The sequence below is a fragment of the Trichosurus vulpecula genome, chromosome 1, assembly GCF_011100635.1.
Source record: "Trichosurus vulpecula isolate mTriVul1 chromosome 1, mTriVul1.pri, whole genome shotgun sequence".
Taxonomy (NCBI): Eukaryota; Metazoa; Chordata; class Mammalia; order Diprotodontia; family Phalangeridae; genus Trichosurus; species Trichosurus vulpecula.
This window is the reverse complement of record NC_050573.1, coordinates 22,829,602-22,844,712: the sequence shown is the minus strand read 5'-3', so window position 1 is coordinate 22,844,712 and position 15,111 is coordinate 22,829,602. Positions and strand designations below refer to the sequence as shown.

General features: G+C 44.8%; 1 protein-coding gene across 1 annotated transcript in view; it reads left to right on the top strand.

The window, feature by feature from the left end:
• The window catches only part of WSCD2 (WSC domain containing 2), a 150,399-nt gene extending 146,418 nt beyond the window's left edge, over window positions 1-3,981 (top strand). Inside the window, exon 9 of the mRNA XM_036745806.1 lies at window positions 641-3,981. Within this exon, the coding sequence (XP_036601701.1) occupies window positions 641-993 (353 nt within the window). The 3' untranslated portion in view covers window positions 994-3,981. The remainder of the gene's footprint in view (window positions 1-640) is intronic.
• Window positions 3,982-15,111: the final 11,130 nt, after the last annotated feature.

The following is a 15,111-nucleotide window of genomic DNA, read 5'->3' as shown; positions in this document are numbered from 1 at the left end:
CCCCAAGCAGCTAGAGCATCATGGGGGTGGGCTAGGATGAGATGAAAGGCATTGAAGGGGGAAGAAGTAAGATTTTTACCAAGAATGTTTCTTCTGCTATTTTGCATCTATGCCTGGGGGCCCAGCATTTCAACTAATGTTCCCATTTATGGTCTTCAGAAAGGCCTCTTAGAATCCTAGATTGTTCAAGCTAGAAAGAGTCATTCATTAGTCAAGCCCTCTCACTTTAGAGAGGAAGAAAGACCCAGAGAGAAGAAGGGACCTGACCAAGGTCACAACACAAATCTGGGACTTGAACCCAGATCTTCTGGTTTTCCCCTCACCATAAAATCAGAAAGCCACAGTAGAAGAGGCACATTCTTTATATCCTTCTTCCCCCAAACTGGTCCACAATGAGGGTTGGCTCTTTATGGTTAGCCAGATCATGGATTTAGAGCTATAGGGAACTTCAGAGAACATTGACTCCAACCCCTTCATTTTACAGAAAAGGAAACTGAGGCCGAGGGAAATGAATTGGCCTCCAAAGTCACATGATACTGAAGGCAGGATATGAACCTAGGTCCTCTGACTTCAAATCCAGTACTGTATTACTTAGTATATCCTCTGAGGACTCACTCCCTCTCACTTCTTTCCTTCACAGAGTGGCCAGAGTTTGTGAAGAATTATGCACCATGGTGGGCCACGCACACGTTGGACTGGCTGAAGTATGGCAAGAAGGTCTTGGTGGTGCACTTTGAGGACCTCAAGCAAGATTTGTTCACTCAGCTGGAGAGAATGGTCAGCCTCCTGGATGTGGATGTCTTTGAGGACAGGCTCCTGTGTGTCGAGGGCCAGAAAGATGGAAACTTTAAGCGCTCAGGGTTGAGAAAGCTAGAGTATGACCCTTACACCCCTGAGATGCAGAACACCATCAACTCCTACATCAAGATGGTGGACAGGGCCCTCAAAGTGAGGAACCTCACGGGAGTCCCGGATGACTACTACCCTAGATGATGAGGCCTGTGGGGAGACCAGGATTGCAAGGGTGGGGAGGGAGGAAGATCAGGGATCCCAGCAGAAGAGGCCAGCTCCAGATTCTTAAGAGCTAGCCAGGTTGGGCTAAATTTCAGTCTTGGCTTTTTGGATGACCCATTTTGCTGCTATTCCCCTTCAGGCATTCCCCGCATGAAAACTAACTCAGCCCTAAGAGGCTGTTCAGACATTTCCACCAATCCAGTAGGTTGTTCAGGCACATGCCCCCCACCCCCCTACCCCCCCCCACAAATTTCTGTCTTTCTCCTCCTCCTCCATTCCCCCACTTTTCCTCTTTCTTCCTTTGTCCCTGCCTATCTCCCTTTCTTCCTACCTGCTTTCCCTTCTCTCTCTCTCTCTCTCTCTCTCTCTCTCTCTCTCTCTCTCTCTCTCCCTGTCTTTTTCTCTCTCTGTCTTCCACTACCCCATATGCCCCCAGTCTTCTTTCTCCTTTTCACTCTCCCTTCCCCTTCAGAATCATTGGAAATAGTGGTGATTCAAGCCCTCTTTTATTGAACATTTCCTTGATCTCTACCCTTGCGCTTCATGATTATTTTCAGCACCCAACTACTACAGTTTCTGCCTTGGAATGAGAAGGTGCTCCATTCTCTTGGGGATAGGGACAGGAAAAGAAGTGGTCATCCTTCAGACATGCCCACTAAAAGAGCTGGCAATAAACAGAAAAGCAGTCTCAGACCCTACCCCACCCCACCCTGGCTTGGTCACCTGATCTCTACCTGGTGCTCTTCCTTCATGCCTAACCTGAGAATCTGAAGGTATGAGCAGGACAGTGCTGGGCTTGGAGTCAGAAGAGACTCAAGTTGGAACCCACCTCTGACACCTATTAGCCATGTGACCCTGGGCAAGTCACAACTTTTCTGAGCCTCAGTTTTCAAATCTGTGAAATGGGGAGAATAATACCTATAGCACCTACCTTTACAGGATTGTTATGAGAATCACATGAGACCACAGGTGTAGAGTGCTTTACAAGCATTAATGTGCAAATCTAAATCTCAGCTATTATTATTAAAGTATCTAGGCCAATATAGAAAGCACACTAGATTTGGCATCAGGAAGACCTGGGTTCAAGTCCCACTTCTGACCATTAGGCTCTTAGCTTCCATGACTTAGGTGGAAAGACATCCCACACAGGGAAGTCCTCAAGGCTAACAAAATCCTAGATCCCTTGGGTTTTTATGAATCTGGGCTTGTTCTTTAATAACATCCTCTCTTTACTTATCAATTTCTGTTCCTAAAATGTGGGTCCCAGGCTTCCTGAATGGGGTCTAGGGGAGGCTGGCAGGCAAGAGGACAGCAAGGAGGAGGCCTTCAAGAGCCAATGACTGGTAGGGACTGGTGGTGGTGAAGAAATCTTCACTCCCTGCCCCAAACACTGCATAGGCATTGGAGAAATGATGGCCACACTGGAGAGGAGCTAGACACCCACCAGAGGGGAGTGCAGGACACACATGAATGGCCAGAGGGAGAGGAGGTCCTCTATGGGAACCAGCAGACAGAAGATCCCCTTTATTATTGGGTGTCTCCTTATCCAACCCCGGGTCCAGAGAATGGGTGCAGTGCTGGGACTATTCAGGAAATCACCAACATGTATCACATTTCTGGGGAGCAGATAGGGTACACCTTGGAGTCAAGAAGACTGACCTCTGCCACACACTAGCAGTGTGACCGTGGAGAAGTCACTTAACTTCTCCAGGGTTGCCAGCAACAGCCCTAAGACTACAAAATACTAACAAATAGGCAATCTGTGTCAGTGGAGGGGACCTCGCCTTGGGATCTTGGGAACTCCCCAGGTCAATGAAATCCTGGGTCTAGAATATTTAAGACATATTCCTCTGGCAATTTTCTCTCCCCTTGGAGGTGGGTGCTGTAGGTTTTATTATCCCTACTCTGTAGACGAGGAAACTGAGGCTCAGAGGATTTAAGGTAAGGAGGGGGTTAGAATGCATGGTGATATATCAAACTAGAACAGGAATCCTTAACTCTCACCCAGGTCCCTGTGCTCTCCCAGCCCCACCCACCTGGCTTGACTTCTACCTCCCTACAAACAGAAATAGACTGGCCTCAGGCATGCCTGCTTTTCTTGGAGAGGCTTCTAAAGGACAGGATGGGGGTGGGACGGGAGGAAGGGAGGCATCTCTAGACAAAATGGCTTTTTCATCCTGGAGGCACCAAACCAAAGGATTTCAGGGGGCCTGAGTCACTGGAACATCCATCCCACAGAGACAACTTTCTTCAGCTCAGCATGGGAAGGTGCCACCCATCCCCCAGCCAGAGCCCTCCTCCCCATCTTCTCATCCTCCAAGCTCCTCAGTACCACCTGACAGCTTCCCCCCGCCCCCGACCTTGCTATGTGGATACAAAAGCCATACAGTGTCCACAGATTCTTTCCGATTGTTTGTCCATCATGTGCAGCTTTCCCCATCACTTGGAATGTTCCCTCTCCTTTCATCCTCTGCTCACTCCCAGGAGAGAAGCGTACCTGAAAGGTGGCTAGAGGCCAACAAAGAAATATATTTTTTTAAGAGGTGTATGAGTAAGCTGCTTCCCCTTGGGGAGCTCAATCACACAGAAGATGGAATGCCCTTAATCTCTTGATTCTCCCTCACTCACATTCCTTTACTTGACTTAATCCCTCAAATCCCTTGTCTTCATCTGGGTGTGGACATCTGTACACCAAGGGACACCCTGAGCCCAGGGGCCTTGGGGTCTCTGAATGTATTTTGTATGCAGTTCCCTGGACTGATTTTTAGTCTTTCTTTAGCAAATCAAGGTGGGAGGGGGAGTTGGGGTGCCCTCATCCTGCTTGGATGCCGGCTCTCTGGAGGGCAGTGTGCCCAGAAGATGGGTGCCCAAGAGCTGCTTCTGCCCAGGGCTTGGCCCAGCCACCCACCTCTGTATGAACACTCCTCAGGTTAATGCCATCATTAAATGAGCATTTTGTTGACTTTCTCTGACGTGGCTGTGGCCTACATGGTACCTTGTGCTTGATGTGTTCTATGTGTGCATGCATTGAGTGTGATTGTGTGTGCACATAAACATGTGCAAAACTGCTTTGGAAAGCTGTCCAGTGTGCATGTGAGGCATCCCTCTGAGAAGGCATCAAGAAGCTCTGCAGTCTGACACTTAGATGTGGGTCCATGACAAGCTCACTTAACCCGTCTCTCACCATGACCCTAGCCCTAGAGAATAAGGACCTGGGCTCAAATTCTGCTACCTGTGTCACCTTGGGTGAGTCCCTTCCCCTCTCCGGGCCTCAGTTTCTTGAAATGTAAAATGAGAAGATTGGACTAGGTGGCCTAGACATCCCTTCTTAGCTGTGGATCTAAAATCCTATGGTCCTAAGTCCCTTCACTTCTCTGGGCCTCAGTTTCCTCTTTTGAAAAATGAAGGGATTGGACTACAAGGCTTCTGGGGTCTCTGCCAACTGTAGGTCTATGAGCCTTGATGAACCCCAAAATGTGGGTACCTCCTTCAGAGGGTGAACATGAGGCTCAAATGAGGTCGTGTGAGGAAAGTCCTTTGTAAACTCTCAAGGATGACAAAGGTATTAGTTATTACTGTTAGTACAGTTTGTCAATATTTTCCTGCCTCCTGCCCAGTGTGGCCAATAGTGCAAGTGTGACGGTCCCCATCGTGCAGATGAAGCATGCTCAGATGCTCTGAGGAGCCCAGAAGAGGAGTTGGGGCAGGGAGCAATAGCTCACATCGAGCCTTTGGGTCTCTAAAGTGTCTTCTTTACAACAGCTCTGTGAGGTGATGCATCCAAGGGTCATTGTTCCCATTTTAGAGACTGACCAAACTTTGGCTCTGAGAAGGATCACAAAGCTAGTAAGCACCAGAGGTAGGATTTGAACCCAGATCTTCAGACTCCACAACTAGCACTCATTCCATTACTTCATGTGACTTTGTCTAAGTTCACACCAGGACTGAAACCCAGGTCTTCTTAGGAATAATATATGACTTTAATGGTTGCTAAGCTGCTTTGGTAGATGAGATCCTTACTGGGAGTTCCTTACAACAATGAAATCATGGTTGAAAAAATAAAATATATTATGGCTTGCAAAGCACTGTAACTTACATGATCTCGTCTGAGCCCCACAAAACCTTGTGTAGTGGTGTGGTATTCTGCCCATTTCACAAATGGTGAAACCGAGGTGAAATTTCTTACCAAGGGTCACATAATTTATAAGAGGGGCACGATTGGAATCCAGGATCTTCCTGCCTCTGAGTCCAATAGTCTTTGCCACTGTGCCATATTGGTATCTACATGAAAATAATTATCCTCAATATGTGTGTGTGTGTTTAAGAGTAGGGACAGTTGAAATGTCAGGACCCTGTGTCTTCATGTTTGATCCTAGCCTTTGATATCTGGATATCTGTGTTTGCCACTGCCAGTGACAAATGCAGGCCTTATGTGACTGAGTGAGTGACTCTGTCCTTCTGTGTGCATAGGAAAGGGTGTGGGTCTGGAGAAGGAAGCTCTATCTCCTCTGTGTTGATATTTAGAGTAGAGTTAGAGGAAGGAGGGGTTGTTTGGAAGAGATCAGAGCTGGCAGCAAGGAGTCCCATGTGGATGGGTGGGGGCCCACATCAGCAAACTCCCAAATAGCTTTTCAAAGAGGATTCTGTGTTTCACTATGACCTTTGGGAAGTTGCACCACTTCTGAAGAAACCTGATCCCAGAGCCCCATAGGAGGGCCCTTTCTGTAGCCAGCCCTGAGCCTGGTATAGCAGGAGGGAGGGAAGAAAGATGGGAAAGCGGTCAGATGAGGTTGTTTTCAAAACAAGGTCCTTTGAGGGCATTACTTGGGGAGCTGAAAGCCAGGCAGCCCCAAGCTGCTGAATTCAGAGGAGAATTATGGGATATTTGAGCTAGAAGGATTTTTAGAGACTGTGTTTTAACTGATACATTTTAGAGATGGGGAAATGAAGACCTCAAATGAGAAAGTTGCTTATTCAAATCTAGCCAAGATTGTAACCAAGATCTACTGACTTCCAATGTTTTCAACAGGTCACATGATTCCTTACCCTTGCAAGCAAATAGGTCATTCATTGCAGGGCAGTCAAGAATCCAAAAGTGTATGAAAAGCCTCACATCTTCCTATCCAAGGTCAGGGTGGTCCTAAGGACAGGAAGTAGGCTGGGCAGTATTTCAGGATCCTCCTTGTATTGAGGCTTCCTCCAGTGTGGAGGAATCCAGCCCCTTCCCTGTTCCTAAAGCAGAATATAGCTTGCAGTTGACTATAGGGAGATATGAATGAACAGGATAATACCCTATATTTGTTTTTCTTTTTTTTCTTTTTTTTTGAAGGGGGGAAGGCAGGGCAATTGGGGTTAAGTGACTTGCCCAAGGTCACACAGCTAGTGTGTCAAGTGTCTGAGGCTGGATTTGAACTCAGGTCCTCCTGACTCCAGGGCTGGTGCTCTACTCACTGGGCCACCTAGCTGCCCTAATACCCTATAATTTATAGCATAAAATGTACTATATTGCATACTATAAAACAGGGAGAAGATCTAGGACCTTTCCCCATGAAATGGCTGGTGTTCAGCAAATTAACTTTTTTCCTCTGGCCACAAAATGATCCCCTAATACCAACTAGAGACCACACCCTAACCCCAGCCATAGGCCAAACCCTAAATGTGAACACAGACTACACCCAAGCCCTGACTACACGTTGAGGCCTGGCTATGTTCTGAGCTTTCCCTGGATACAAACTGTACTTCAGCTTTGGCTCCCATACCAAGCCCTAACCTTAGCAAGTCATCTGACTACCAGGTTGCCTTGGGTTACAAGGGGATTCTGGTGATTTGATGATCCCTTTTATGATCAGGGGTATAGATGTCTCTGTCGAGATTCCTTCTCACTGTTAGAGATACAATTCAACATGCTTGCCTCTTCGTGGCAAGTGAAGAGTGTTATCTTTGGACACAGGGATGGGGAAGTTAGCTCAATGTTTCTTTAGGTCACAAAATCCCAAGAAGCAGTGAACATTCAGCTTCAGCGGCCCACAGTTCTCTCCAGTTCATCAGAAAACCAGAGAAAACCAGCTGGTAAGGGATCTATTTGAGAGTGGATGGGGAGGGCTTTCCTAGATTCCTTCATATCCCCTCCCTACCCTAGAGGTGCAGTGGATAGAGCACTGGGTCTGCTGAGTTCAAATCGGGCTTTTGATCCTTACTATGACCCTGGGCAAGTCACTTAACCTCTGTTTGCCTCTGTTTCTTCAACTGTAATAATAGCATCTACCTCACAAAGTTATGAAAATCAAATGAGATAATAATTGTAAAGCGCTTAGCACAGTGCCTGGTACATAGTAGGCACCAGCCCACAAATGCTCAAATGTACCGTTCCCCCAGGCACATTTTCTGGGGGTGCTGGCCATGGTTCTGAACTCCAACAGAAGGCTCCCTCAGCATTCCAGGGCTGTGCCTGGAACAAGTGCCTCTGACTTTGGGCTTGGCTGTCGGGAGAACAGTGTAGGAAAAGGAGAGTTTTTTCCCTTTGGTCTCTGCTTCTGGCAGAAACAATTAAGAGGGGTGGGGGTGGAAGGTGTATGGAGGTGCTAGAAAGAAGACAGTTTCACTACAGAATAAGCAAAGAAGTGACCCTGGCCATTTCACTTTCCCCCTCTTGGCTTCAGTTTCCTATTTGTGTAATAAAAGGGCCAGAGTAAGTGATTTAAGATATCTACAAACATCCCTCCATCTCTAAACTCTATGGTCTCTCTGACTTCTATGATATGTGTGACCTATACCCATAGGGATTTACTGAGTACCAGGGAATTGGCAGAGGGAGGGATGATAAAGTTGACTAGATATTGGCTCATAGTATTTTTTAAATAATATTTTATTTCCACCCCAGTTACATGTAAAGGCTCATAGTATTTTAAAGTTTGAAGAGACCATAGAGTCAATCTATTCCAACTCCCTCATTTTACAGATGAAGGCTAGGCCCAGATTTGTGCTTGAGAGGGCAGTTATTTGAGTAAGGGCATACAGATGAGAAATATCATATAGACAAAACTTGCAACTGATTAGATATAATTGGGTGAGGAAGAGAATGCTTTAAAAATTCAAAGGGCTGTTCCATGGAAGTGGATTTCACCTTTTCTTGACTAGCCCCAGAGGATAGAACTAGGAGCAGTGGCTAGGTACTAAAGAGAATCAAATTTAGGTTCAATGAGTCTTCTTGTATGAAATAACTTAATATGGAAATGTTTTACATGATTGCACATGTAAATCTATATCAGATTGCTTACCATCTCAGAGATGGGGGAGGGGAGGGAGGGACAGATAGAATTTGGAACTCAAAACTTTTTTTAAATGTTAAAAATTGTTTTCACATATAATTGGGGGGGAATAAACTATATTATTAAAATGTAGGTTCAATGAAAGGGGAAAAAGTCAAGAAGACAAATGGACTACCTCTGAAGCTAGTGGCTTTCCCTCACTGAAGGTCTTGAAGCAAAGACTAGATAACCACTTGTCAAGAATGTAGCAGATGGCTTCTTGGACAGATCTGGGTTGGCCTCGATGGCCTCCAAAGTGCCATCTGACTCTAACATTCTAAGATTCCTTGGGCTACCTCTCAACAGACATTTTCAAGAGAGAGCTGGATAACCATTTTCCATAGATGTTCTAGAGAGGTTTCCTATTCGTATACGGAAAAGTAATCTCTAAGGTCCCTCTTACATTTGAGAACTTATGATTGTATGATAACTAAAGCCCTCCCTATTCCAGAAGAACAGACATTAAAGTTTTAAGATAAAGGAGTGAAACTCTAATCATAGAGTTTCAGAGGTCATGATTAGGTGGAATGGAGTCCTTCAAAGGGTCCTGACATCATTAGGCTGGTCACTTCCCATCTTTGTAAATTGGGGGCGGGGGGAGTATAGAAGGAAAAAGGATCAGATAATCTTTAGAGCCCCAACCAGCTTGAATGTTTGATTATATGATTCCATACACAGCAGGCTCTTGGAGAGGAGCTTGGAGCCAGTGGATGTTTCTGGTCTGGGAGTTGGGATGCAAAGGAGGAACTGATAGGCAGTGCCTGGAATGAAATGGCCTGCTTTCATCAAGGTCCAATGTCTAAATCAGCCATTGGCTTTCATTGCTATTTATGTCCCTGTCCAGTCCTTGCCCTAGAAGCCTGTGTAGCTTATGCTTGATTCCAAGTACTTTCATTAAGCTCATAAAATGTGGCATCAGCAGAATTACAGACCACGCCATTGTCCTTGGTGCTGGAAGGCTGCACATTCCCTCTGCCAAGGAAAAGAACCTGCTGTCTGTGAGCTACATTCTTGGAGGCACAGGGGAGCCTCTAGAGCTGAAAGCCACCTCAGAGGCCATCTGGCTCAACCCCCTTATTTTACGGGTGAGGAAACTGAGAACAAATGGGGTCAAGTGACTTGCACAAGGTAAAACAGGTAGTAAACTGAAAAGGGAGTGTTTGAGCCCAGGTCCTCAGATTCCAGAGCTAGTATTCTTTCTGCTGTTATCACGTCGCCTCCAAACAGAAGTCCATCTCCTACAGGAAGCCTTCCTTGATTAACCCTAGACACTCAACCTTTGAAAAATCTCCACCAATGTTGACCTCATCTAAATAACTCTCCAAATCACAGTACAATATTCCATTTCAGAGGTCTCTGGGGGTTTGAGGGCTAACTATCATAAATACCATAGGATCATAGATTTAGTCAGCTGGAAGAGCCTTGGAGACCATCTAATCCAATCCCCTCATTTTACAGAAAAGAAGACTGAGGATCCAAGAGGATCAATGTCACTCTGTGAGTAATTGTCAGAGGAAGGTCCTTCTGGAGCTAAGTCTAGTATTCTATCCACTATGCTACATTGCCTGTTTTCTATGGAAACACTTTATAGTACCTTCTTAGGGAAGTAGGAATGAAGATTGATTCAGACAGCTGATGTTAATCAGAGAAAGAGAGAGGTGTGATGGGAAGATCCCTGGGCTATGGAGTTAAGTGATTCAGCTTCTAATTTGGGATGGTCCAGGGGCAAGTCACTTCCTCCTCTCTGGGCTTCAATTTCCTTGTATATAAAATAGGTGGTTAGGTTAGATCATGTCTAAAGGTTCCTTTCATTCTGAACATACTCTGATTTTATAGCTACAAGGCAGCCTCTCTCATGGACATGTCAGCACGTCCCCTTCGCTAAGAAGAGGAAAGTCAGCCCAACAGATGGGGAAGGAAAAGGCAGGTGCCTTCAATAGTTGACTCACCAACATGCAGAATCTCTCTCTTTCCCTCTCTCTCTCTCTCTCTCTCTCTCTCTCTCTCTCTCTCTCTCTCTCTCTCTCTCTCTCCTTCCCCCCATAAATACAGGGGACAAAGTTCTACCCTCAGTTTAATCCTTGGACTATTGCAAACAGTGCTTGTCATCGTGGAAGCCTGCCAGGATCCCTAAGGACCAAATCTTCCTTGGGAAGATGGATGATGGAGTGGATCTATAGCAGATAAAGAACATAGCAACAGCTAGCAATAAGAAGCCATGACATTTATATAGAGTTTTATAGTTTACAAGCCACTTCCATGCACATTGTCTCAATCGATCCTCAATGAGAACCTTGGGAGATAGGCAGTGTAAGTCCCCTTATTTCCATTTTACAGAAGAAAGAACTGAGGCTCATAGGAATGAAGTGACTTGCCTAGAAGATCCTAGGATCCTATACTAGCTCTAACTAAATCAAACTCTAGAGCTAAAAGGGGCCTCAGAGGCCAGCCCATTTTACAGTGAAAGAAACTGAGGCCCTAGGAAGTGATAGCTAAACTGGGACTTGGAGCCACATCTTTTTACCTCCTGGTCTAGCACTCTTTATCACTGCATAAGTCCACATCCTCTCTTCTCTTGATAAAGTTAACCATTTATTAGCCCATATCAGACTCCTTAGACTCGATTATGGCCATGTCAGTCTGGGGAAAACTTCAGCTAACCAAAATTTCTACTGTGAAAGATAAATTTTGTGACCAAATGCACCATCATTGATTCATTGGCACCGATGGCACTAGGGCTTGTACCTAAAATATACAAATAATCACTCTGGACCATAAAAAATGGATTAAGCTTCCCTTTCCCCAGCCCAAAACTCATTTTCCAGTGCCTTCGGGACGTGATTATTCTTTTCCTCTACAAGACTAGCTGTACTGCTTCAATAGAAGGTAAACTAAGCAGGGGGTTTTTTAAACAATGTCTTCATATCCATTAGACGTAAGGCAGTGCCTAGCACATAGTAGGCCCTTAATAAATGTCTTTCATGCAGTAATGGATTGGCCATACATTATTTAAACAATCCTTAATTAATTATCTGACTGAAACAAATTAAAAGACCCAGAGTGTCCCCTCCCCCAAGACTTCAAGCTCAACAGATTACGGGGTGGGGGGAAGCCCTATATTTTATTTTCTCACCAAGGTTCAATTCATGGCTCTTGACACTAACTTGCTACATGACAATGAATAAGTCTATTCACCTCTTTGGGACTTAGTTTGTCGCATCTTTTAAAAAAAATAATGACCAGGTAACTTCAAAAGTCTCTTCCAGCTCTGTCTTAGGGTCACATGATCATATTAGATGTCACTGCCCTAACAATCCCTACAAACATTTGGGCAGGCATAAGGGTGACCGTTGGCTCAATCCCATTAAGGAAACAAGGCTCTGTGCTGATGAGTACAGCCTGGAGCCGGAGGGAGGCAAGGGGAGCCCAGGAGGGCCGTGGGGAGGGGCAGCCATGATTCAGATAGCAGAGCTGACTTTCTCCTCAATACTGATGAAAATTACTCATGGGTGTCTGGTCTCAGTGAACACAAAGTATATTCAGGGCTTATAGTAGCCTTGTCTGGGATTCCATCCTCTGGGGCTGTGCTTCCTTGCAACTGTCTGAGCCTTAGGGTTTTGGTCTTATTCTCATTCATTCTCCATCTTTCTATCTCTGTCTTTCTGTCTCTCCCCTCCCACCTTATCCCTTGCTATTTCTCTCTCTCTCTCTCTCTCTCTCTCTCTCTCTCTCTCTCTCTCTCTCTCTCTCTCTCCCTCCCTCCCTCCCTCTCTCCATATTTTCATGTTTCCCCATCATTTTTCCTAACTGTTTTTCTTTCAATCTCTTTTTACCATTTCTTCTCTCTCTTTTTCCTTATCTCTATCCCTCTCTTCATTTCTCATCAATCTGTTCCTCCTTTTCTCCCTGTCTTCCTGTCTGTCACTTTTCTCTTTCTCCTACTTCACCCCTCCTCTTCTCTTTCTCTCTGTCTCTCCCCTCCCCACTCTCAACATATTTTCATATTCCCCTATCTTTTTTCCTATCTGTTTTTCTTTTAATCTCTTTTCTTCTTTTTATCATTTCTTTCTCTCTCCTTTTCTTTATCTCTATCCCTCTCATCTTTCAATATCTCTCTGTTCCTTTTTCCCTCCCTGTCTCCCTGTCTGTCATCTTTCTCCTCCTACTTCATCCTTCCCTCCCCCTCTCCCTCTCCCTTGCTCTCTTCTCTCTGTCTCTCTCTCTTCTTCTCTCTCCCTTCTCTCCCTCTTTCCCTCTTTCTTCCCTCCCTCTCTCCTCCCCCTCCCCCCACCATCTCCTTATTTTCTTTCCGGGGGAGTGAGGACAGCTCAGCAGGAACCAGACATAAGTGAGACAAATGCAACCTGGGCTGGTAACCAAGGAACTGGTTTCCTTAGCAACCAAATCTGCTCCTACTTGGAGTTGAGCTTTTTAGCTATTGTTGCCTTCAGTCTCCAAGGTGCCTGAGCGCTCAAGGAAAGAAACCTCTCTTCCCCCTCCCCTCTGCTCTCCCCTCATCTCTTTTGCCTGGCCATTCTATCTACGTCAGAAGACCTTGGTTAAATTTCTAGCTCTATGACTTATGATCTGTGTGACCTTGGACAAGTCATTCCCCTTCTATGCTCCTGTTGGCTCATCTGTTAAATGTAGGCATTGGACAAGATTATTTCTAAGTTCTAAAACCTTATATCCCCAATAAAAGCCTAGAACAGGAGAATAAAACCAGAGTATACCACATTATACTTTTTACCTATTGGATTTCTGTAAGATGTAAATTAACACAATGCCCTAAAACCGGCAGGCTTAATCTGTTATGGAACTGGGCTTGCAGAAAACTTTAGAAGAGATTCACAAACCCCATTCCCTTTCTTCTTCTTTCTTGCTTACTCCATTCTTTTCTCCTCCCTTCGCCTGTCTTCTCCTCTCTATCTCTCCTTTCCCTTCCCCTCTTCCCCTTCATTTCCAAAACCTGCTCACCAGAAGGATCTGACCAACTGATCTCCCAATAAAGACAGTGTGGGAACCTCATGGAGAAGATTTGCCTTTGACCACTGCAAAGCCCTACTAAGTCAAAGATCAGGAGGACTATCAAGGCTCCCCTCCAATTCCAAAGAACAGACATAGTCTCTGTCCTGACAGCATCATAACAGAAACAAGACAAATTAACATGGATCCAACATAAATTATAGTCAGGGAATTCTGAGCCTGGCTAGCAGTGTGTCAGTGGGTAAGTCACTTCACCTCTATGCCTCAGTTTCATCATTTGAAAAATACAAATAATGACACCTGAAAGACCTATTTGGAGAATAAAATGAGATAATTATATAAAACATTTCACAAAGCAGGACGACCTAAATGAATGTCAGTTATTATTGCTATCATCATTATTATCATTCCCTAGCTCACAGGGTTAAATGCATTGATCAACTGGCCAATCAAGGAGCTTCTGACTATGCGCAGCGCTGCATGTAAAGTGCTTTGAACAATTAAAAACACCATGTAAATGTCTATTGTTACAATGATGGTAAAGACAAGATGGCAATGGAAAGGACCATAGATATTATGTAAGAGCCTCCAGTAGAAGTCCTCCCAAGCTTGAGGGTAGGGACAATATCCTCAGTGCAGAGCACAGTAGGTGCTTTTTAAAAAATGCTTGTTGAGCAAAGAAAGGAAGATAAATTTGCCTCAAAGTTACACTCTTCAGCCTGAGGGCATAGATCTGTCATGGCCTGAAAGAACAGTCACAGAGTGAATGACTCATCAATGCTAGCTGATTTTATGTTGTTGTTGGGTTTCACTTGGTCCAACTTTTCACGACCCCATTTGGGGTTTTCTTGGCAAAGATACTGGAGCGGTTTGCCATTTCCTTATCCAGCCCTTTTTACAGATGAGAAAGCTGAGGCAAGACAGGGTTAAGTGACTTGCCCAGGGTCACAGAGCTAGTAAATGTCTGAGGCCAGATTTGAATTCAGTAACTCTGTGCCACCTAGCTGCTCCTGATGAATTTAGTCCAAACTTGTTGTTTTAAAAGTTAACCTAGAGACCTAAAGAGCAGCAGTATTCTGTCCAAGATGACTGAGAGGCAGAATTGGAATTCATGGCTCTCTTCTGACTTCAGGTCCAGGGCTCTTTCCCTTTTACTATGCTGCCAAATATCATGAAAAGCTGGAAATTGTCAGAAGGGAAAACTTCCTCCCATGAAAACATTAACAAATCCCTGCAAACAGCCAACTTAATTTTTCTGCTCTTTGTTATTGACAGAGACAACCTGTCATAGTGTCCAGAGAGCCAGCCTTGAAGCTAGGAAGACTTGGGTTTGTGTCCCACTTCTGATCCATATTGCTATGTGACCTTGGGGATGTCATTTAACCTCTCAATGCTCTGGGCAGCTGTTAAGACTATGAGCTGCAGAGAAAGTATCAGTTCAAATTGATATAGGGTTCCCTTATACCAATGAAATTGAACATCTAGTCCCAAACCATTGTATTGACATGATTTTTTTTGGACAGATAATTAATAATAATAATTTGCTGTTGTTCAGTCATGTCTGACTCCTCATGACCCCATTTGGGGTTGGTTTACCATTTCCTTCTCCACTGTGTTCCCATTTTATGGATGGGGAAACTGAGGCAAACAGGGTTAAGTGACTTGTCCACTTGCTGGTGTCTGAGGTCAAATTCGAATTCAGGTTTTCCTGACTCCAGGCCTAGCACTCTATATTATTATTATTATTATTTATAATAAATAACAGCTAATATTTATATAACACTTTAAGGTTTGCAAAGTACTT